The sequence below is a fragment of the Choloepus didactylus genome, chromosome 5 (assembly GCF_015220235.1).
Source record: "Choloepus didactylus isolate mChoDid1 chromosome 5, mChoDid1.pri, whole genome shotgun sequence".
In the NCBI taxonomy this organism is placed as follows: Eukaryota; Metazoa; Chordata; class Mammalia; order Pilosa; family Megalonychidae; genus Choloepus; species Choloepus didactylus.
The window spans coordinates 58,735,939-58,760,786 of record NC_051311.1 but is presented as its reverse complement, the minus strand read 5'-3'; the positions used below and the strand labels follow the sequence as shown (position 1 = coordinate 58,760,786).

Below are 24,848 nucleotides of genomic sequence, written 5' to 3'. Positions count from 1 at the left end.
GATAGTGATGGTAGCAGATTATTATGAGTGAAAGTAACAGTACTGAACCTTGTGTGTGATTGTGTTTAAAAGTGATGTCACTAGAAGGGAAGCTATAGGATGAAAAATGGCACTGTATAACATAGTGAACATTGTTGTGGATGACAATGTGGTTAATAAGAATTTTCTTCCATGACTAGAACAAGTGTATGTCACTATTACAAGATGTAAATAACAGGATAGTATATGAAAAATAATACACCTAATGCAAACTATGGACTACAGCTAACAATAATATTTTAGTATTATTTCATCAGTTGCATCAAAGGTACCACACCAATGTTAAGTGTCAATAATAGGGGAGTATAAAGGGTACAGGGTTTTTCTTTTTGGAGCAGTGAAAATGTTTTCAAATTGATTGTGATGATGAACGCACAGCTCCGTGATTACACTGAGAGCCACTGATTGTACACGTTGGATGGATTGTATGGTGTGAATAAAACTGCTTTAAGTTAAAAAGAAAATACATAAATCTGTCCTAAAACCACATAAAACAAATGTGCTGACCTAAATACTGAGCACCTGATCTTTTAGCAATATTTTTTCAATTACGTAACTTCTTTTTTAAATCATTTCAAACTCAAAAGAAAAGTTGCAAGAATAGTACAAAATATCCACATGTACCTTCACCCAGATTTCCCAATTAACATTTTACCAGATACATTTGATCATTCTTTCTACACACACACAAATGCCCACATATTATTTTCCTCTAAAACATTTGATGGCACGCTGCAGACAATGATGCCTTTATCCCTAAATACTTCAGTGCGCATTTCCAAAACACAAAGACAATCTGTTACACAATGATCAAAATTACAAAATTAACCATCACAAAATACTATAATCTACAGACCTCCTTCAAATTTCACCAATTGTCTATTCACATGTTTTAGAGGAAAAAAAAAAATCTGATCCAGATCTAATCAGGATCATGCACATTTAGTTATCAAATTTCTTTAGATGCATGATTTTTTTTAATTTATTAAAGGTAAACTTACTTTAACTTAATAAATCTAGAGGAAATGGTGCCCAATAATCTTACCCTATTTGGTTTTTCAGTTCTATTTACATGCTCTATTGTGGTGGCCTTCCATCTTAAAAAATAAAAAAAAAACAACACTGTAGGACTAAGGACAAGCTTTACATATCTTATTTAAGCATATGATGTACAGTAAATGTTTTCTCATCCACAGTAAGACCCACAGATTTATGCTGCATTATTTTTACTTGTGTTTATCCCCAATTCCCCTCTAGATCATCAACACCTTAGGGCAACAAGCCTCTTTCATCTTTGTATCATTCATAATTTATACACATAACAACGAATTTTGAAGGACCAAGTCTGTTTGGTGCTTGAAAGATGTAACAGGACAGAAAGAAGACAGGGCTATCCAGGTTAGACTCTCCATTAAGACTCTCAACAAAAGAGAAAAGGGACTGTACATTAAAATGATTAGGGAACAGTAGTGTCTGAATGTGAAATGATATCTTTAACTGCAGTTTTAAACACTTAGAAGACAAATATTCCATATTCTAGACCCCCACTATTAACCTGTGAACCATGACTCCTTGGTTAAAGTCCCTTTCACAGCTCGTGCAATGCCGCCATATTCCAATGATTTTAAAACACACATTTTAACATCTCTGAAATCGATGGCATCTTACTGTCTCTCTGGGAGAGCTAGCAACCATAATATAGTTCATGACACTATTTAAAGTCAAAAAAGCAAGAGCATCAAAACACGCAGAGTGTCAACAGGCTGGAAGAAAGCCCCAGAGAAGACAGTGGCGCACTCTATATGATGTAGAAATGCTACATCACTGGTACTCTTAATAGCACAGAGGGTGACAATATGGAAAAACACTAACACGGACAACTCGGAGTCAGAAAGCAATTCCGAAGACTTGACTCAGAATTTGAGTAAGTTTCAAGGATATCTTAACCAACTCATTTCACTTTAATTTTTCTTTGTATCTACATTCCTTCAATAAATATGACAATTCTAATGAATAAGAAAGCATTGCATCCCAGCTTAACTGTCAAGGTTATTTCTTAATGGAACATAAAATAATGGCATATCCTCTAATGAAGGCATCTTAGATTTAATAAAACACAGTATTTCAAGCACAAAGGAGAAGGCTGTGTCATGTTCTTGAAGAGTTCCTTCAGAAACAGACCCTAGGCAAGCTGGAAATCCTTGCAACATTACACCTGCCAGCTTTAAACATCTCCAGGCACTTACAAAGTTCTTGCAAGCCAGTAAGGTGCTGCAACATGGAAGCATCTACCTCTTGAGGTTGCATTTCACAAGCAGTATGTCTGTCTTCAATATAATATGCTCCTGGCTCATAACACTGCAGGCAAACAGTATGGGGAGACAGCATGACATACATACCCCCACTACCAAAACACAGCTGGTATGTTAAATTTAGACCTACCAACCTTGACAGGTACCCTTTTAATTACCAGTTTTTCCTTAATTCTCTGTAACAATTTATTTAAAACCTTGAAGCTGCTAAGAGCAGTTTTCTGTTAGCCAAATTATTCTACATATCACATCCAAATAATGAAACATAAATTATTTTAAAGCAACAGATCCTTAAAAATGCACATTCTTGCAACTTGACTATTTTTTATGTGTTTTTACCTAATTTTCAAATGTTATACATTAGATTCAGGCATACACACACATATGTATGTATACATATGAATGAACAGAGATAAAGGTATACTTCAGACTGCTTAGAAAAAAAAATCCCAAAAAGATAAAGTTCCCATTTATAAGCATTCACAAACATATACAAATAAGCCCATAACTATAATATAACTATATATAACTATATTACTATGTCTCGCATGGTAAATATACATAGCTGCAAGCTCAACCTTAAAAAAGTGTTTTGCCCAGGTAGCAGTGTTGGAATAAGAAGATGAATAAAACTGGTTGTTATCTAAAAGCTCAAGCTCTATGATGTTCCACAAAACCAAAAAATTTTAGAATTCAAAACAACCTTAGAGTTAAGAGTCCATCCTACCATTTGACATATAAGAACACCAAGGACCAGAGAAATTAAAAAAAAAAAATCTATCCAAGGTAAAATGGCTACTTGGTAACAAGCAGAGTTGAGATAGAAGTCAGATTTTCCAATTTCTAATCTGCAATACAATAGCACAGTAACTTAAATATTTCTATTTATTAAACATTTTAGGCATCTATCTGTCCATCTATGAATCCATCTACCTGTATAAATATGTATCAATTTATCTATTTTTCTAAACATTTAAGAATAATGCCTCTGCCACCTTCCTGAAAAGTGACCTGATGCAGCATGAAATTTCTTCCACATACTTGTGCTAAAACGAAGAGATGCAATATGTAATACTCTTGAAATAAAGAAAATTAAAAACAAAAAAACACCAATGTCACATTTTGGCAAACAGATAAATTAAGATGAACAAAAATTATATAAACTATTATTAAAGCAAATTATTATATCCCCTTCACTTTACTGTCCAGTCATGCCAGCCCTAGGCAAAACAGCAAACCAGAGAAGCTTGCTTTTAACATTAGCCCATATTGCAGGGAACCTTGGCTGATTACTAACTAAGCTGTTACAATGTCCATACCGGGAATTGCAAATTAAAACAATGAGGTACCATTAGATACCTATCAGAACAGCTAAAACCCAAAACACCAAATGTCACTAGGATGTGGAGCAACAGGAACGCTCATTTATTGCTGGTGGGAATGCAAAATGGTACAGCCACTTTGAAAGACAGTCTGGAAGTTTCCTAAAAAGCTAAACATTAGCTTACCATACAAGCCAGCAAATGCACTCCTAGCTAGGTATTTACTCAAAGGAGTTGAAAATTTATGTACACACAAAAACCTGCACACGTATGTTTACAGCAACTTTAATTCAAAATTGGAATTGAATTGCAACAACTGGAACAATCGAGTTGCCCTACAATAGGTGGATATATAATAGGTGGATATATAAATGCATATTGCTAAGTGAAAAAAGCCAGTGTGAAAAGGCTACATGCTGCATGATGTCAACTATATGACACTGTAGAAAAGGCAAAACTATAGAGACAGTAAAAAGATCAGTGGTTGCCACAGGTTCAGAGACGGGGCAGGGGGATGAAGAAATGAAGCACAGGACATTTTTAGGGCAGTCAAACTAATCTGTATTGTACCAAGCTGCTGGATACATGACATTATGCATTCGTCAAACCCCAACGAACTGTACACACGAAGAGGGAACCTGACATAAACTACAGACTTTAGTTACTAAAAATATAACGATATTGATTCATCTATTGTAACAAATGTACGACACCACACCAATACGAGATGTCAAGAACAGGATCAACTATGGGGAGGGAGGAGGGAATGCTATATGGGAACTCTGTACTTCCTGTGTCGTTTTTCAGCAAATCAAAAACTACTCTAAAAAAAAAAGGTTAATATTTTTTGAAGTCTATACTAACAGGTCTGTGGTTGACTCTGTTATTTCCATGGGTAAATGCATCTACACACGTCTGTGTACAGGTGTGTGTAAATATTTCTTTGTCTGTTGCAACCAGAACTACCCAGAGACAATATCTAAACTAATATGTTGGAATCCAAAGTTAAGAATTTCAAGCACTCTCAAAAGCCAGAAAGAAACCTTGTACAGAAGGAGCCAAACTTGACTATGAGCCATGGGAAGGCACCAACACCTTAGAGGTACCAAAGCTCATTTGTAAATTCATTATTAAAAAGTGAATGGTATTTGGGTTTCCAAGTTAGTCCCAAAACCCATTATGATCCTCAAGAATTATTCTAAGAACATTATTTCAGTTGCACCCATCCTTTCTTTGGGAAAAAGCACTGTTTGAGTCCCTTTGTCAGATATGGGGGGTTGCCCGAGAAAGAGCAGTGGCTTTAGCATGCAGCCCCTGTCAGTACTGAACACTGCAAATTAGAAACAGCAGAGGTTCACAGAGGTTCAACACCTTGCCTCCAGGTCACACACGCAGTAAAGGGGCAGAAATCTGGCTCAGCCCTGTCAGGAGTTTGCTACTTCTCAAAATCCAAGCTCCTTCCACCAAATCATAGCGCTGGACATTTAGGTGTTAAAGGCTACTGAGCAACTTCTTGGGGCAGGGAGGGGGTGCGAATTTAGGGCAACTGGGAGAACCTCCCACCAAACCCTGAAGCCTGTATTTCTCTCTGGTCTGGTAAGCCATTCCATTCCTAACTAGAAAGACCTACTGATCCAGCTCCAAGCTGAAGCACTGAGTAACACTGCCAGTTGCACACTAAGTGAGGAGAAACAAATGTAATGCTTTTCTATTACAGAAGCTGTGAAGAAACCATAATAAGAACAATCAGATCTGTGGTGAAGCACCACCTGCTGCCACTATTCCACTACCATGTTAAATCAGGGTCAAGTGGATCATATCAGCCTCCCCAAAACATTAATCTGAAACATCCCATTTTTTAAGATAGTTGGCAATCATATGAAAAAGAAATATGCAACATAATAATAGCAAATGTACTAAAGGATTACATTTGGTGATAAAGTATCAGGAAATAACTGTTTTATTTAAATGATTTCAGCATGATTTCATTCAAGATCTCTTGTGGATAAACTGCATGGTGAACACTTTTAGGCTATGATCTTTGTTCATTTTTCAAGAGGGCTACATTTTGCATGAATGAGCAAGCAAACCAGAATAGGTGTTCCCTGCCGTTTCATCAATACAGAAACTACTAGTTCCTACAATGCGGGAGAGAAAGAAAACCACATTGAACAATTTATCTAAGGGCACATGTTTTATTAATATGTATGGCTTCATAAATGCTTTGGTTTAAAATAGGCTTTAAAAAAAATAAGGTATCTTTCTTCTGTATGATTTTTTGGTAAACCTACAATTTCTCTACTAGATAGACGGAAGGGCGGGCGAACCTGTATATGAGAAGTAACGTACTGCAATGCTCCTTTGGCAGAGTATGTTTACGAGGTAAAACTGACATACCCAGTTAAAGTAAATTCATAAATCCAATGGTTTTTAGGGTTGTACAACCATCAGCAGTTGTTCCTGATCCTTGTGATCACTGCCACCACCACTTCATCCCGCAGCCCTAGGCGACCACTAATCTACTTTCTGTGTCTCTATAGATTTGCCGGTACTAGATATTTCATATAATCTACATATGTGGTGGAATCATACAATATGTGGTCTTTTTCTGTCTTCCTGCATACATAACATTTTTGAAGTCAAAAGTATTGTGAAGAAGTTGGGGATGTGTATCACTCCTTCCATTCATTCACTCTGTTGTCAAGTGTTTATCAAGCACCTTCTACAGGGAGAGAGATGTTAACAAGGTTCACAAAGTGATGGAAGAAGGGGGACTTTTCAGGTATGCCTTCTCCCTTCAAGGAGTATACTATACAGTAAAGATGCTAAAATAGTTATAACTATTTTTTAAATTGTAGAAAATAGTGACTACCAAGAGTAAAACCGAGAATGTGTTTACAGTTTTGAGTTTATGACTCACCATAACATTTAAGTTTAGAGAAAGGCAAAATAAATAGGATCCAGAAAAGTTCTCATAAGGCAATCTTTTGAATTAAACAACAAAAAATAAAAAAGGAAAAAAAGACTCAAGGGGCAAGATGGCGGCATAAAGAGGAGTGGAAGCTAAGTAGTCCCCCTGGAACAACTACAAAAAACAAGAAACAGCTAGTAAATAATCCAGAATAACTGCGGGGGGACAAACGAGACCATCCACTCATCATACACCAACCTGAATTGGGAGGAATGCCCGAGAACACAGCATAAAATCTGTAAGTAAAACCTGCGGATCCAAGTTGGGAGACCCCCTCCCCCATAGCCCGAGCTGCAAAGCCTCGTGGTGCCAGAGAGAAGCTCTCTCCCAGCAAGCGAATATAGCTCAGCTGAGCTCCAACTGGGGTTTTAAGGAGCAAGTGTGAACTGCTCACTACAGGTACGCATCCCCAAAAAAGCAGACAGAGGCTTTGGGTGACGACTGACCTGGGAGAGCCGGAGGGTCGCCTTGGACTGGGTCTGAAGGGGACTATCTGTTTCTTTTTCGGCTCAGTGGAGAAAGCCCCAGTCATTTTCAGTTTCCAGGGCTGTGAAGTGGAGAAGGGTGGAGACAGCACAAGCAGAGAGCAAGACCATTGAAATGCTAATGACCTCCACCTGGGGGCTCTGTCTTCTCTAGGAGGAAAGGGGTGGGGCCCTTTCCATTCAGAACCAGACCCCAGAGCCTGGGGGAACAGGGCCATACCTCCTCACACCAGTCAAGAATTATAGGCTAACAGGCGTCACCTGCTGGGCAGAAAAGCACAGTGACCTGAGGCATCAAAGGGTGGAGCAATTTTCTAAGACACACCCACAGGGAAACCAGATACTGAATATTTCTTCCCTCTGGGACCTGAGCCTGTTCTGGTCTGGGAAAACCTGATTTGGATAACCAAGGAAACCATGTCTAGACAACAGAAAATTACAACCTACACTAAGAAAAACAAAGTTATGGCCCAGTCAAAGGAACAAATGTACACTTCAACTGAGATACAGGAACTAATGCTAAATCAATTCAAAAAGTTGAGAGAAAATATTGCAAAAGAGATAGAGGCTGTAAAGGAAGCACTGGGCATGTATATGGCAGAAATCACAAGTTCAAAAAAACAACTAGCAGAATCTATGGAAATGAAAGGCACAACACAAGAGATGAAAGACACAATGGAAACATACAATAGCAGATCTCAAGAGGCAGAAGAAAACACTCAGTAACTGGAGAACAAAACACCTGAAAGCCTACACGCAAAGGAGCAGATGGAGAAAAGAATGAAAAAATATGAGCAACATCTCCGGATACTCAAGGATGAAACAAAGTACAATAATGTACGTATCATTGGTGTCCCAGAAGGAGAAGAGAAGGGAAAGGGAGCAGAAGCAATAATAGAGGAAATAATTAATGAAAATTTCCCATCTCTTATGAAAGACATAAAATTACAGATCCAAGAAGCGCAGCGTACTCCAAACAGAAGTGACATGAATAGGCCTACGGCAAGACACTTAATAATCAGATTATCAAATGCCAAAGACAAAGAGAGAATCCTGAAAGCAGCAAGAGAAAAGCGATCCATTACATACAAAGGAAGCTTAATAAGACTACATGCGGATCTCTCAGCAGAAACCATGGAGGCAAGAAGGAAGTGGTGTGATATATTTAAGATACTGAAAGAGAAAAACCGCCAACCAAGAATCCTGTATCCAGCAAAGCTGTCCTTCAAATATGAGGGAGAGCTCAAAATATTTTCTGACAAACAGACAATGAGAGACTTTGTGAACAAGACACCTGTCCTACAGGAAATACTAAAGGGAGCACTACAGGGTGATAGTAGACAGGAGTGCGTGGTTTGGAACACAATTTGGGGAGACGGTAGCACAACAATGTAAGTACACTGAACAAAGGTAACTATGAATACGGTTGAGAGAGGAAGGTGGGGAGCATGTGAGACACCACAAGAAAAGAGGAAAGATAAAGACTGGGACTGTATAACTTGGTGAAATCTAGAGTGTTCAACAATTGTGATAAAATGTACAAATATGTTCTTTTACGAGGGAGAACAAGCAAATGTCAACCTTGCAAGGTGTTAAAAATGGGGAGGCATTGGGGGAGGGATGCAATCAGCATAAACTAGAGACTATAACTAATAGAATCATTGTATTATGCTTCCTTTAATGTAACAAAGGTGATATACCAAGGTGAATGCAGATAAGAGGGGGGGATAGGGGAGGCATGTTAGACACTTGACATTGGTGGTATTGTCTGATTCTTTATTCTACTTTGATTTAGGGTTGTTTTTCCTTTTGCTGCTTCCTAGCTGTCTGTTTTTTTCCTCTTTCTTTTTCCTCTCTGCCTTCTTTGACTCTCCCTCCTGCCTTGTGGAAGAGGTGTGTATGCTCTTATACAGATGGTGGTGAAGGTGGTGAACACATAAATTCATGACCATGCAGAAAACCATCGATTATTTGCTTGGGATGGGGTGTATGGTGAATGAACAAAACCATATTAAAAAAAGATGGGTTGATGGCAAAACCTCGAGGGCAATATACTGAGTGAAATAAGCCAGACACATTAGGACGATTATTGCAGGGTCTCACTGATAGTAATTAATTATAACATGTAAACTCATAGACATGAAATATGGGGTGCCGAGATGTGGGAAGAGGCTTAGGAATGGGGAGTGGTTGCTTAGTATGAGCAGAATGTTCAATTAGGATGAACTTAAATGTTTGGAAGTGAGCGGGGGTGTTGGTAGCAGGATGTGAGAATAACTAACAGCACTGGATGGTGTGTGGGTGAGGTGGAAAGGGGAAGCTCAGAGTCATGTATGCCGCCAGAGGGGGAGTTGGAGGTCAAGGGATGTATAGAACTGAATCCTATGGTGGGCAATGTCTACGATCAACTGTACAAATACTGGAAATCACTTCCATGAACCAGAACAAATGTATGACAATACAATTAGAAGTTAATAATAGAGGGACATATAGGGAAGAACTATATACCTATTACAAACTATATACTACAGTTAGTAGTATTTCAACATTTTTTCATAAACAGTAACAAATGTACTATATTAATACTACGAGTCAACAATTGAGGGGGGTTGGTTAGGGATCGGGGAGGATTAGAGTTTCCTTTTCTTTTTTTTTTTTTTTTTTTTTTCACCTTTCACTTTATTTCTTGTCTGGAGTAATGAAAAGTTTCTAAAAATTGAACAAAAATTAAGTGTGATGGATGTACAGCTGTATGAGGGTACCCAGGGTCAAGTGATTCTACACTTTGGATCTTTGGATAATTGTATGGTACCTGAACAATCTCAATAAAAATGAAAAAAAAAAAAAAAAAAGGAAAAAGACAGTTAAAATCAGGTATAAAGACATGGAGATGGAGGCATTTCCTACAGAGGCAAATTCACACTCCTTAGCTTTGTTATTTCATCTGTATCTACCCCCTTTTAACTTCATCTCCCACCCAACACTTGCATTCCAAATAAATATAGCTACTTATAATTCCCCAAAACCACTAAGCTCTTTATTATTCTAGCCACTGCATCCACCATTCTTTGTCCCAAGAAATGCCCTTCCTCCTTCCCATCACTCACCCCCCGCCTACCAGTACCATCAAGTCTAATTGGTAAACTCCTATTCATCCTTCAAGATTCAACTCAAACATCACCACTTCTATCCTGACCACCCAGGTAGTGTTAGGTACTTAATCCTTCATGTATCTCCATTACAGGTCACAACACATTGCTTCTGTTCATCTTTGAAACCCTGGTACTTAGCATGGTGTCTGACACATAGTCCCTTCAAAAAAGTAACTGTTTGTTGGAACAAGAGCACAAATACCAAGTGAAGAGCAAAGGGGGTAAACAGAAAGTATTTCAGTTTGGCAAGAGTCACCCTGGACTATGTGAAAAGTGATAGCAAAGTTCTTTTAAAGAAGAAGAAAAAAGGACTACTTACTGATTATCTGCTATACTTCAGCACCTATACATGCTGTTCTGGTTTGTACCTTCACTGAAGGTTGGCCACTGGCATCCAGAAAACCTCTGTTAGCTTGCAAGGCACATGGCTGGCGTCCGCTTGCTCCCAGGTTGCATTTCAAAACGGCATTCTCCAAAATGTTGCTCTTGGGGGCGTTTTGTCCTCTCTTAGCTGCAGCTCCTCTTCAAATTGTCATTCTCATTTGCTCTGAGGGCCTTTTAACTGTGAACTCCTTTACACGACTCCAGTGATGCTATTAACATCCACCCTGAATGGGCAGGGTAACACCTCCATGGAAATTATCCAATCAAACGTTTTACTCACAGCTGATTGAGTCACATCCCAATGGAAACACTCAATCAAAGGATTCCAATCTAATCAACACTAATACATTTGCCCCCACAAGACTGCATGAAAGAACATGACGTTTTAGGGGACATAATACATCCAAACCAGCACAAGTGCACTATCTCATTTAATCTTCATAACAAACATGTGAAACTGGCATTAGTCTCCCTATTGTATCCTGGAGCAAACTGAGACAGCATGCCCAAGATCACACAATTAATTGAAAGGCAAAAGCTCTTTGAACACTAAACATACATGTGCCAGTTTGAATGTATTATGTCCCCCAAACGCCATTATCTTTGACGTAATCTTGTGTGGGCAGATCTATCAGTGTTGATTAGATTGTAATTCTTTGAGTGTTTCCATGGAGATGTGCCCCACCCAACTGTTGGTGATGGCTCTGATTGGATAATTTCCATGGAGGTGTTATCCCACCCATTTAGGGTGGGTCTAAATTAAATCACTGGAACCATATAAATGGGCTGACAAACAGAGGGAACTCAGTGCAGCTGAGAGTGACATTTTTAAGAGGAGCAACAGCCAAGAGGGACACTTTGAAGAAAGCACAGGAGCTGTAGATGAGAGACATTTTGTAGATGGCCATTGGAAGCAGACTCTCGCTCCGGAGAAGCTAAGAGAGGACAAATACCCCAAGTGCAACTAAGAGTGACATTTTTGAGGAACTGCAGCCCAGAGAGGAACATCCTGGGAGAAAGCCATTTTGAAACCAGAACTTTGGAGCAGACACCAGCCACATGACTTCCCAGCTAACAGAGGTTTTCCAGATGCCATTGGCCATCCTCCAGTGAAGGTACCCGATTGCTGATGTGTTACCTTGGCCACTTTATGGCCTTAAGACTGTAACTGTGTAACCAAATAAACCCCCTTTTATAAAAGCCAATCCATCTCTGGTGTCTTGCATTCTGGCAGCATTAGCAAACTAGAACAATACACCACATGTGCGCGCACATGCATGCACACACACACAAACTTCTATTCAGTGATGATTCAACAACAGCCTTGCAATTTCCCATTTGAAGAAACGGGTTCATTTCCTCAATAACCTTGTTTCTGAAAGTACACAATCAAATTACTTCGCTAACAGCAAAGCAAAGATGATTTCAGTCTGCCTTTGCTCCCTCCATCCTGGATACAGTTAGTCTGCCACAAATCATACCTACGTAGGTCCATCAGAAACAACACTGCAAGCCTGAGTTCTCGAGTGTTCTCTGTGCCAGCTCAACTAAAAGAAATTTTTCTCAGAAATATAACATGCCACTTAAAAAATTCAAGTTCAAAGTCCTACAAGGAAAAATGAGCAATAAAAGAAGTGGCACTATTTTTAAAACTTTTACTTTGTCATACTTGCAAATCTTCTCCGAGGAACATAGGTTATGAAACAATGGCTAAATCAATAGAGGTATAATGTTTAAAAGGAGAGGAAAAACAGAATCAGAGGAAGTAATTTATCATTTGCATGTTTAACAGGCTTGAAAAAATTTATTATTTCATTATATAGTCTATAGTTTTTATTAAAGGTCTTTAATTAAAAAAAAAAAAAAAACACTAATAAAATGTGCCAAAGGTCAAATAATAATCATGAAGAGGATTACAGTATCGCACAATCTTATAATAATCACTCTAAAAAGTTTGTGAGATAGAATATTACAGCAACCTTTTAAGAAAAGTTTTAGAAAGATGTCACAAAAGCAGTTTATGGCTCATTCTCATGGGATGCCCAGAGAAATCAACACATTATTTAGACAAAATAAAAAAAGAAAAACATCATGCCCATTGAGTATCTGTGCACACAATTTTATCCCACAAAATTAAGACAAAAGCTGCTCAGCCAGTCTCATTTTTCCTACTAGAGAAGAAGACAGCTGATCAGCCTTACTGTCACTGCCAAGTGTGCATGCACAGAATTAGCACCATCTCATCTTACTAAAAGCACGAGCTTTAAGAAGGAAAACAAATTGAGAGTTGTTGGGGGTACCTGGTTAAAATAATTATCTGTTTTGTTTAAATAATAAAAAGGGTGATATCCAGAATCTATAACCTAGCTGGTTCTGCTCAACAAAACAATAAAAATGTTTGGGAATTACTGATCTTAAATACTGATTTAATATTCTTGATTCAAATCAAATCTATCCTGATTATAATAATTGATTTTCATATCATTCCTCAGGTCTACTCCAAAAACTAACACACAGCAATCAATATTTTATGTTATTTTTTAAAGCCAGAAGATAACTGTTACGTTAGCTGCAAACTATTAACACTAATTACATGTGAAGAAGTTAAGTATTACTGCCAAATAAAACATAAAGCAAAGCCAATCTAATATAGTTATATATATCATAGTTATTGTAGCACATAGCAATTAGGTGAAAATGGGGAGCAATGGGAAAATGCCCACATGAGCTAAACCAAATTTTCAGAAGTTCTTTCATCTTTGGTAGTAAGTACTTTGATATTTATGCGTGTGTGAATACAGAGGGGAGCCAGCTCTCTGGTCTCCCAGTTCCCCCCACCAACCCGAGGGAACCCGAGCAGTGGGTCTTCCTTCCAGAAACCCCTACCAGGAAGCCATACCAACCCTCAAGGTTCCTTAGGTTCGAGACTCCAGAACCCCCAAGACTTCAACTAGCTGGCCCCAGGGGCTCGAAGAAGAGAGTGACAGCACAGAGGAGAGGACAGGAGGGAGGAAGCATCCACAGTGCTGTCTGGGAAAATGTTTTTCCAAGTCAAAGGCCTAGGCCCAGATGCCCCAGACACTGTTCTAACTTAAAACTCCAGGGAGGGTGGAGTAATGTCAGATTAACTCAGACCTAATGAAGAAGTAAAGTGAAAAGGGTACCAGGGATACCAGGGAGAAAAATCCCGACGTGCTTCAGCCTTTCCCAAACTTTGGCAAGTCTACACAAATTGTTTTCCAAACTAAATTAATAACTAGGAGCAGGACAAGAATCTCTATCTCATTGTTTCCAATCAATGAACCACTGCCCCCACCAACCTGTACCTTTCAAAAGACGATGTTCTAAAAAGTGCCTCTTACAGCCCAGAGCCTTGTTGGTTTTGCCACAGTTTCAGACCCGAAGCTGGCAAAGCACTGCCTGGGTATCATCCTGAACCTGTTGAAGACCTTCATAGCCATGCCCAATGTGACAAATCTAAATAAAGAGGAAGACTCCTTTTCTTCCTGGTCTTTCGCTGTCACAGGCACTTACACACATCAGACTCCATTACCTGACTGGCTTTAGCTCACTTGTTCCACAACACTTTTTGAGCACCCACATTATCATATAGTCACTGTAGCTAAGGGTACAAAAGATGAGTAACTAACATTCCCCAGCCTCAAGGGCTCATAATCTACCAGGAAAGACAGATACATAATGGTGTAATTATAATACAGTGATGTATATGCTGTAACAAGGATCAGTCCTCAAGACACCTAGTAACACAAGAAAAGGAAGATTCTTCAGACGGCATCAATTTGGGAAGGCTTGACTGAGAAGATGGTAAAATGGCTCTTGAAGGAAGAGAAACCTCCTCAAGCATCTGAAATTTTCTTCTGTCTATCCCACTTTGCCTAATCATCTGTTCACTTACAGAAAACACAGACGTCTAAATTGCTTTTCACCTCTGCAAAAAGGTCACCACCAAGACAAGGGAAAGTGCAGAAAGGGAAAGTAGCCATGAATGGAGGCCCTGGGAGGACAAAGCAGTCCACTGAAGCTCTCTCGTCTCTGAGGGAGAGGAGTGTACTGTGGGATAAGTGCTTGGTAAGAAAGGAACATACAGGGTGCTGTGGGACCACACAGGAGGGGTGTGCCAGTTGAGTGTATTATGTCCCCCAAAAAGCCATTATCTTTGATGTAATCTTGTGTGGGCAGAAGTATCAGTGTTGATTAGACTGTAATTCTTTTGAGTGTTTCCATGGAGATGTGACCCACCCTACTGTGGGTGATTACTGATTGGATAGTTTCCGTGGAGGTGTAGCCCTGCCCATTCAGCATGGGCCTTGATTAGTTTACTAGAGCACTATATAAGCTCAGACAGAAGGAACAAGCTTGCAACAGCCAAGAGGGACTCTTTGAAGAACGCACAGGAGCTGAGTAGAGGAGGTGCAGATGAGAGACAGTTTGAAGACGCCTGTTGAAAGCAGAGTTTTACTCCAGAGAAGCTAAGAGAGGAAAAACACCCCAAGAGCAACTAAGAGTGACATTTTTGAGGAACTGCAGCCTAGAGAGGAACATCCTGGGAGAAAGCCACTTTGAAACCAGAACCCAGGAGCAAAGGACCAGCAGATGCCAGCCACATGCCTTCCCAGCTAACAGAGATTTTCCAGACAGCATTGGCCAACCTCCAGTGAAGGTACCCAATTGTTGATGACTTACCTTGGACACTTTATGGCCTTAAGACTGTAAGGCTGTAACCAAATAAACCCCTTTTATAAAAGCCAATCCATTTCTGGTATTTTGCTTAACGGCAACATTAGCAAACTAGAACAAGGGGCGTCCAACCCAGACTTGGAGTCAAGTAAAGCTTCTTTAGGGTAAGTGACTTCTAGGCAGGGACCTGGACAAGGAGCAAGAGTTAGCCAGATAACAGACAGGAAGAAGGTGAGGTGCAGGTGGGACTGAGATGACAGTCAGAGGAACAGTGTTCAGACAGAAGGAATAAACATAATCAAAGACCCACAAAGGACCAGCACAAGGATGCTCAAGAACTTCACTATGACCAGACAGAGAAGTTCAGTATGAGAGGGGAGGTAATGGCAGGTGGCAGGAAACTAAAGCAGGAGACAGGAGTGTGCAAGGCCTGTTAGTTATGGAAAAGAAATGTGGATTTCATCCCAAAAGGAATGGGAACCTCATGTTTTAAACAGAGGAATGACATCTTGGTTTTGCACTCCTACTAATTGTTTACTAGGGCTGTGGTGAGGAGAACAGACTGGGGAATGCAAGACGGAGGCAGGGAACCCAAGAAAGAGAATGTTAGAGCAAGGCAGGAGAGAAATGATGATTGCCAGATCAAGGGCAATGGCACAAGGGATGGGAGAAATTGTAAAACCTTTTAAAAGGAAAATGCAGAGCAAAGATCTGCTGTTACTTGCCAAGGCCTGTGGGCATCTCAGCAAGGTTGGGGGTGGGCTGGCAAAAGAAACAGAAAGAGCAAGGGTGCACGGGGTGAGGAGCAGAGCAGCAGCACTCACTGAAAATGGCACCCTAAAACTGACAAAGCTATAAATTCTGCCATCAAAGGTAGTACACAGCCACCCCATTCCCCACCATACAATCTGCAGGATGTTCTGAGCACCTTATGTCTTCAGGGTAAGGAGAGTCATTACTACTCTGTATCTTAAAGTAATTTCAAGCTTCAACCATTTGATGCTGTCTAATGTAAACCCGTATCTCTATTACCCACCCATTCAGGGAAAGCAGGGTGTGCAGAACCACAGTACTGGCAATTCTGTGAAAAGGTTTCCCAGATCCTTACTGAAAACGCCTGCAATAATGATCATGTGGATTCCAAAAGCTTTTCAGGGAACACTGGAGTAACTTGACAGCTGTCAACAAAGTGCCAAGTAGCTGTGGGGGCAGAACAGGTTGAAAAAGGGGGACTTAAACACACTTATTTTTCCCAGGTAGCACTGACTTGCCTAAAACAGAGCATTGTGCTTATAAGTCTAAATAAACCAGGGAGACAGGAAAGGGAAAAAGGAAGCAATGAAATGCTGGGTCAGACCTAACTTCTTCAAATGTTTGTTACATGGGAAAACATCATCATCAACAACAATAACCTACTATTTGGTTGACAGCTGGAAGATCAATGGATTGATTTTGAATACCGCTGCATGCAGAAGGGAAATGTACATTTGAAACTCCTTTGGGCAATTTATTTTAAGAGCTCTAGGCCATCCAGTGACACCCTCAAATCCAAGAAGGGCAAAAATACTGTTAAGTAAGTGTTTATTTTACAACTGGCATATTAAATTTAGATCAAACTAGTACTTTTTTTACTGTATATCCTATACTTTATAACTTATTAGAGCTGCTTATATAACCAATGTGTCATTTTATTTTATCAATCTTGAAGCATGATCATAAAGTTTATAGTTTGTAATTGTTAAATCTTTTTTGATATATTGTTGGCGATGTCTATAATTATTTGATAGAGGAAAATACAATCCACTTCCCCACAATTCACTTTACAGTTACAAAAAAATGGAGAGTTTCTTTAATACCGCATCTCTCTTTTTTGTCCCTGGTCACTCAAGCTGCTTCCCTCCAGCTCCTGAGTACTCTGGCTCTATGGCAGTACCCAATTTCTAATCTACATCACGCAATGCACATTACAAAATAGCTGTTCCTTTCTAGCAACTTATGAGCAAGTAGGGAATTTATGGCCCATTTGATTTCAAACCTCCTGGAAGTACTAATGCAAAGTAAATTACATTACAGTCATCACAGGGGCAGGGACTGTGAAGATTTAATAAAAAGCAGCTGAGGCCAGTGGTTAATCAATTAACTAAGCAATCAAAGGGCAGAAGTTCCTAATCATAGTAAACTACTAGAAGGTCTGATTCACTAACTTTTCAGAACATACTAAGCTTCTCTAAAATTCCTTTCCTCTACCACTGCAGTTTTGTCTAAACAACACCTCTTTCAACATTCCAAAATATAGTGGAATATAAACTACATCATCAATGATTTGTTGCTAGACACAAAAAGTTTTCTGTGCCCTATTCTTAGCTTCAAAGTACAGTGTGTTCAAATTTTTGCTGGTTTCTCAAAAATAAGTACAACACAAAGAGTGACCCTGAGGGAAGTGAGAAAACTGGAGAACTGGTAAAGGAACGCCACTAACCACCCATGTAGTCTTAGGCACCAAGTCTACCCAATCCTACTCTGCCTTTGCCACTTCAATTTAGACCATGGAGCAGCTCATCTTGCCTAGCTCCAGCTTGCAACTCATCCTTCACATTATCCTTCCAAGACCTAACTGACTTACATTAATTCACCTTCCTTGCTCAGAAATCTTCTATCTTATCCTACACTGACTCAAGCAGCTGAGAGCAATTTTTTTTTTTTTTGCAATAGGGCCAATTAAGGACAAATAAAAGTGTTTATGCGGCTGCACATTTTTTTCATTGAAAATGAAAATGACTTTATTTAGTACTATTATGGAAAATAAATATTCTTACAATTTAGATTTCTTTGTTCAATATAAGAATATCAATGAGAAAATCAGTACTGCCTTTTTGGCCATAAAAATGTTATTAATATCTGGGTTTATTTTAAGAGTAGCAACTAATGCAACTTTCTAACTTTGCATCCTAAAATTAAATGGAGTTGTTCAGCAGCTGCTTAGGCCCTATGGGATAAAATAAAGCTGCTTAACTTGGTCCCAACTTTCCCACCCATTAGACCCCCTAGTCTGTCTACCAATTTTACCAGGAAAATCTTCAACATCAAAATCCCCCATGCCTCACATCCTCCAAGGTTTGGCTCAAGTCCACTTCCCCTCACCAGCTTGGACCCCTGACTCTCTTTCTTTGAATTCCTAAAGGACTTTCTACACCACATATATATTCTATCCCAATTACACATTCATTCACTTACTCAAAAATAGTAACTGAGCAGGTAAAGCGTACTATACTAATATAGTAGCTACTCACTAAACCATATTAAATATGTTTGTATCTATACTCTTTGACAAAACTAATAATTCCTTAACGTCAAGATGGCTGCCATGCTAATACTTGCTGATGGATGACACAATAAATTCTTCAACCCTCCATTAGCTGAAGACTGTGCATGGATTTTTTTTTTTAAAGAACAGAATATATGACTAGAGAATTGACCTAATACCTTTAATTCAACAGTGTATACTCTCTTTCTTTTAGGAATTGTCAGGCAAATTATCTATTACAGCACACAAAAAAAGTATATATTTGAAGCACTGGCATCAACAGCGTTTCATATATTAAAAAGTTGGAAACCTAGACATTGCAACCCCTTCAGTTCTTTTAATACAAGTCAAAGGAATAAACAGTTCATTTACTTTGAACTCTCCCTACAGTGCTATATCTAAATGGCACTTAAAAGAGCTTTTTAAAAATAACTAGGAGGACCAGATTCCAAGAGAAAAAGACATAGAACATATAGATGAATCTGTTTTCCCTAAATTGGCTGTTTAGTTTGGGCTGGGATATTTTCTGCTCAAATTGGTTTATGCAATTTGTTATGGCTGCCAAATACTTAGTGATCTCAGTGATATACTTAACACAATCAGGAAATCTTTCTTATTTTTCACAATGACAAGAAATTTACAGAGAAGCTTACACAGTGGGGATAATGATAAAAGCGAGTTCATTTGTCTTTTATTCCAGATTCATCATTTTCATCTGGTTGCTAGTGGCTTAGGAACCCAACAAATAGCCTCCTAATATCACTTCCTGCCTGGTTTCTTCATATTGATTTGGAGACAGAATTTCCTCAGCATTAGGTGGAGTCAAACATGCGAGGTCTGACCTCACCATAAGCTAGAAAAACGAAAAGTTCAGGGTATAATGGAAAACATAAATCAATATCCAGCATGGTATTTTAAAATCAAAAGATGCAAGAGGTTAATCAAAAGGTAAGTTTTTAACTATTGCAATACTATTGCCTTTTTCAGCCTAAAAACAAATAATTTAGATGAGACAACGCAGCAAAGAATTTGAGGCAGCAAGAACACAGTTAAGTTCTTTAGAGCACATTGATTTGTTAAAGTGGCATTACAATCTGCTGTCTGTCACACAGTATATTATTTTGCCCGAACAGCTTTACATGCAAATACTTATTGCAACGAGTCATTGATCTGGTTCAAGGTTTGGCAAAAAACTGTTTCAGAAGAGTATTCAGAAGAATTCACTTTTTTTACAGAATAAATTATATTATCAAAACTAAATATATGACCAAACTTAGTTCCGATATACAGAAATCCTAGGGCTCTCAGTCTATCAAATATACCTCCTTAAATTCACACATATAAATAGCCTGGGGCTGCTAAATAAGAGTTCTAGGAGGAAGAAAGCATTTTAATAATATTAAAAATTCAACTCACATTTAATATATAATTTATTTGACACTGAAAAATGTAGAAATTCCTGGTGACATTTTTATCAATACATTTTTGCAGACTTGAAAAATTATTTCATAACACATCTAAATTATAAATCATATAAGAAATCTATTACTGAAAACTTACTAAAACCCCCAAGTGAGACAAATACAGATGAGAACATAAACTTTGAGGTTTCTACTTTAATAAATGTCTTTTTTTAATTCTTGGTAGAACAAACCATCAAGTTGCACAATCATAGTCTAGCTACATTCTTTATCTAAAGGCAGATCATTTCAAAATAGTACGCCAAATCTTAGTTCTTTTCTTGGGTTACTGTAGAATGGGTAGGGGAAATCATACAAAGAGCCTACCCTATTAGCCTTATTGAGCCTTTCTCACATCATGTCACACATAGTAAGAGAAAAGTATTTTGTATGATACATAGGGTGCACACATGAGCCTCGATGCTCTGAGCCTAAGGGATCAGTATCTCTGGCACACCCCAAACACACAGGTAGGGAAGATGTGCTGGAGACTGAGGTGAAGATGGTACACCTCTGGGGAATGCTCCCTGAACTTTCCAGTTACCAACAATCCTAAGGGAGTTGGGATATGAAAAGGACAAGAAACAAGATTCATACACACAAACATGCAGAGCCATCTAGTTCCACAACCTCGGCTACCACACCAAAATTATCTGATGATGCTCACAATGCCAAGCATTGTTCTATCCTATACCAGAACCTAGAGAAAACTCGCTGCAATGATGGAAATGTTCCATTTCTGCACTGTCCAATATGGTAGCCACTAACCACTTATGGCTACTGAGCACTGAAATGTGGCTACTGAAACTCAGGAGCTAGATTTTTTATTTTATTTCAATTTAATTAATTTTAATTTATATTTAAATAGCCACATGTGGCTAGTAGCTACCATTTGGGGAAGCATAGTTCTAGCCTGACCACTGTAACACAAAGTGGCATTCTAAGAACTTTCAGTGCCCAGGCTAGTAATGGCTAGGCATGGACAGAATTCATCAGCTATGTCACATCTGGAATTGGGAAGAGATGGACTCCTCAGCACAGCCAGAGTTTATCACACAATGTCAGTACCATGCGCTTCAGGCCATACCATGAGCTTTGCATAGAAAGGCTCCCCACCACCTACCTCTCTCTCAAAAGTATCAGTTTAAAAAAAACAACCCAGGAAGGTAAACAGTTTCTCTACTGAATGACAGCCAATATGGGGAAAAGCTTAAAAGAACCAACAATCACTTAAACACTGAAGGATTTTTCCTGCGCTCAAGCAGGGCATCATTAAAAGGCAATTCTTTCCCTCCAACTAGTCTATCACATTCTTTCTACAACTGAAGAAAAGTACCACCTCAAGACTCAGTTTCTTTCCTTGTAAATTCATAGGGTTGTACAGATTAAACGAGATAAAACATATATAGGATTAAGCAGAGTTCCTAGCACATAACAAACATTCTTGAAGTGTTATTTATCATTATTTCTTATTTATTATATCATCTTCCTAACTCCTTAACACAACAGATAGAAAAGAAATCTACAAAGAACAAATCATATTTTAGGACAAATTCTAATTTTTAAAAATCCATATCAAGTTAAATTTAAGCCAAATTACTTGATATACTTAATGTTAATCTCTCCTGGGTTTCTTTTATTCTATGTTTTTACCTGTCTTATAGTCTTGTTATATATTTAGTTGTCACTACCCAAGAACTCTAAACTCTTTGAGAGATACTTCTGTGTTTTCTATTTTTGTGCCCCCCCCCAATTATTTTCACATAGTATGCATTAATAAATGTTACCTGAATTAAATTTATAGAATTATATCCCAGAATGACCAAAAGTAGCTACTTTTTAAATGGGTAATAGAATTTGACCTTAATTAATTCAACAAACAATAGGCACTAACTAAGAATCAAGTACTATCCTTGGAGCTAGGAATTCATCTGTGAACAGACAAGAGACAAGATCCCTGGAGCTTATCTTCTGGTACAGATTCTCAAGGAGCTATTTTCTAGTAGAGATAACATTCACAGTGGGTAAGTGAGAAGGAGCATGGTAAGAGATGATGAGATGATGAGATAATGTTAGCAGGTAGACAGGAACCACTGATGTTGTGGCTCAGAGGACAAGGGAAGCAGTTCAGATCATATTCTTTGTACCATGGAGCACAAAAACTGGGATGTGACATGAATTAATTTACCATTTTGAAAAGATTGCTGAGGACTCTGCTTGCAGAAGACAGCGTACAGGGACAAGAATGGAAGTAGGGCACCAGTTAAGAGGCTTCTGAAAAAGGTAAGGGAAAAGATTATGGTGACCTGGATTGGAGCTGTGGCAGCAGAGATGGAGCTAAAAGGAAAAAATTCAGGGATGTTTAAAGATGGAGTTGACAAAACTAGCTGCTGGCCTGACATAAGGAGTAGGGAAAAAAGGAAACAAGGTTGAACCCCAGGTTTTGGCTTGACTACCTGTGCCATTTACTGGGAAAGATGGAGAGGAGAAGCAGGTCTGGAGAAGAATAAAACATTTCATTTTGGATATGTTAAATTGGAGATCTCTTAGTGGAGTTTTCAAGCAGGCAATTGTGTGTTAGACATTGGAGTTTCAGAGAGAGAGGTCACAGCTAGAGATACAGTTTGGGGAGTCATAGGCATCTAGATAATTGTTTAAAAGCTATAAAAATTGGTGAGATTACTTTGTGAGAATTCACAGAGGAAACAGGATTGTAAGTAAGGTCGGAAGGAAGCTAAGAATGTGGCCCAGGAACCAAAGAAAGCGTTTCCCAGAAGAAGGGGGTGGTTTCTATCTAAACGTTAATTAAATGTGAACTTTTCTTAACTCTCCTACCAAACAAGGAGTTTCAAAAGTGAAAAGCTATTTCCTATTCATCTTGTACCCTCTACTCTGAACAAATCAATTTATGTTTACTGACTTAATGATTAATAAAGGGGTCACATTGCCCCAAGTAAATGAATGGCATTTGGGCAGCATCTTGTCTTTCTCAGTGTTATTTCATATTTCACAGGCTGTAGCCAGATTTACCTTACAATACCCCTTTCTAATAAATACAGAAAAATCTTACTTAGTCCAAGAAATTATCATCCCAATTATTTTCTCATTGTCATTTCAACAGTAAAGAGCATGTCCATCCATCAAATTGGGCAGCATCAAGACCAGTGCCATGCACATAGCAGGTGCTCAATAAATACTTGAATGAATAGATGGGTGGAGCAGAGGAAATAGAAGGAAGGAAAATAATATTATTTCTCTTATCTCTTATCCAGCAGAATCTACAGATAAAATGAGGCTTAGGAATTCTCTATGGATTTCACTTAACACCTTATTTTCATCAATAATTAAGACTGACTATGGAGGAATAAACCTTTTATAAACTTGGAAGAAATCTATTAGAAAATAAAATCATTTGAGGTATTTCACACTTTGGAAACAGTAAATCCATATTTCCTAAGTTCAATGTTTTTTATAAATCTTTACTCATAAACCTCTAATATCCATTTTTACACAAAAAGATATGGTGTAATCCTCCAAAACTTGATAGAGGGTTTATGAGCTAGATGAGAAAACAAAATTTCCAGAGACCGTTTGAAAGTAGATTCATGCTACTTTTAGAGTAAAGCGTTTTAAAAGAAGCCCCGGTACTGATTTCAATCATTCCCTATAAAAAGCCCAACATCTAAATAACAAAAGGCAGAAATGCAGGGGAACTTGATTATACGGCAAACTTCTACTATTTATAATTTTCCCATTAAAAATCCTAAAATTAAAATTCTGAAATACCTGAGGCACCATAACCACTAGAATACCGCTGAGACTTCAAACCAGATGGAGAAGACTCCTTCATTCGATCAATCACGTTTTCTGAAAGCTGAAAAAGCAGAACCAAAATAAAATCAATTATAACAAGAACAAGAAAGAAACCTGTACAATAATATCCAAGTAATTTAATCATCCGTATCAAAATGCATAATGAATGGCCTAAAAAAATGAAGCTAAATCTAGTAGCTATAAAACTAAAAGTAAGAACAGTTTTAAGATTTCACGATGCACCCCAGGTACTACTCCTTTATTTCTTCTAATCACTGCTAATCGTTCATTATAAGTAACTCTTATTTTACACTGTGCACTAAATTGTGGTGCCTGAGAAAATTGACACTAACATCACTCCTCCAATTTTCTTAACCTGATGGTACAAGCATTACCACAGGCCTTAGCAACTTCCCTCTGGTCCCAAGAAAAATGGTTCCTCCCTTCCTCATAGTCAAGATTAACTGCACACAATCACTTCTTTCAAGAGCTATCATGCACCAACTAAGTGCCCTGGCACAATACTCTCAAGTTGCTTAAAGTAGAATGGAAGAAACAAACATAATTTAAATATGTGAACAGTGCTACTTAAGGTAAGTCAGCCCTTAATGGAAGTACAAAAAGCATAATAGGAAAGACATCTAATCAGGCTTTGGAGTGAGGCAAGCAAAGGTAATACTAGTACTGGAGCAGAAGGTAGGGAATACTTATAAGGGAAGGAGGAATAGGATTTAGGATGAGAAGCAGTAGGATAAAAGTGCTCTACAAGAGGGAACCGCATTAAGGTATAGATGAGATAGAGGGCTTGCCACTGTTAGATATCCAAGTGGAGACCTCAAGTAGGTGTTGGCAATAAGGTGGAGGCTCTGGGGAAGACTCGGGGCTGGAGATTTGGGAGTCATCAGTCC

The 24,848-nt window shown here is 38.5% G+C and overlaps 1 protein-coding gene across 2 annotated transcripts in view; it reads right to left on the bottom strand.

Moving 5' to 3' along the window:
- CHCHD3 (coiled-coil-helix-coiled-coil-helix domain containing 3) overlaps positions 1-24,848 on the bottom strand; it is a 341,725-nt gene that overhangs the window by 299,614 nt on the left and 17,263 nt on the right. For both annotated transcript variants that reach the window (XM_037836138.1, XM_037836139.1), the window contains exon 2: positions 23,914-24,001. In XM_037836138.1, coding sequence (XP_037692066.1) covers positions 23,914-24,001 — 88 coding nt within the window. The remainder of the gene's footprint in view (positions 1-23,913; positions 24,002-24,848) is intronic.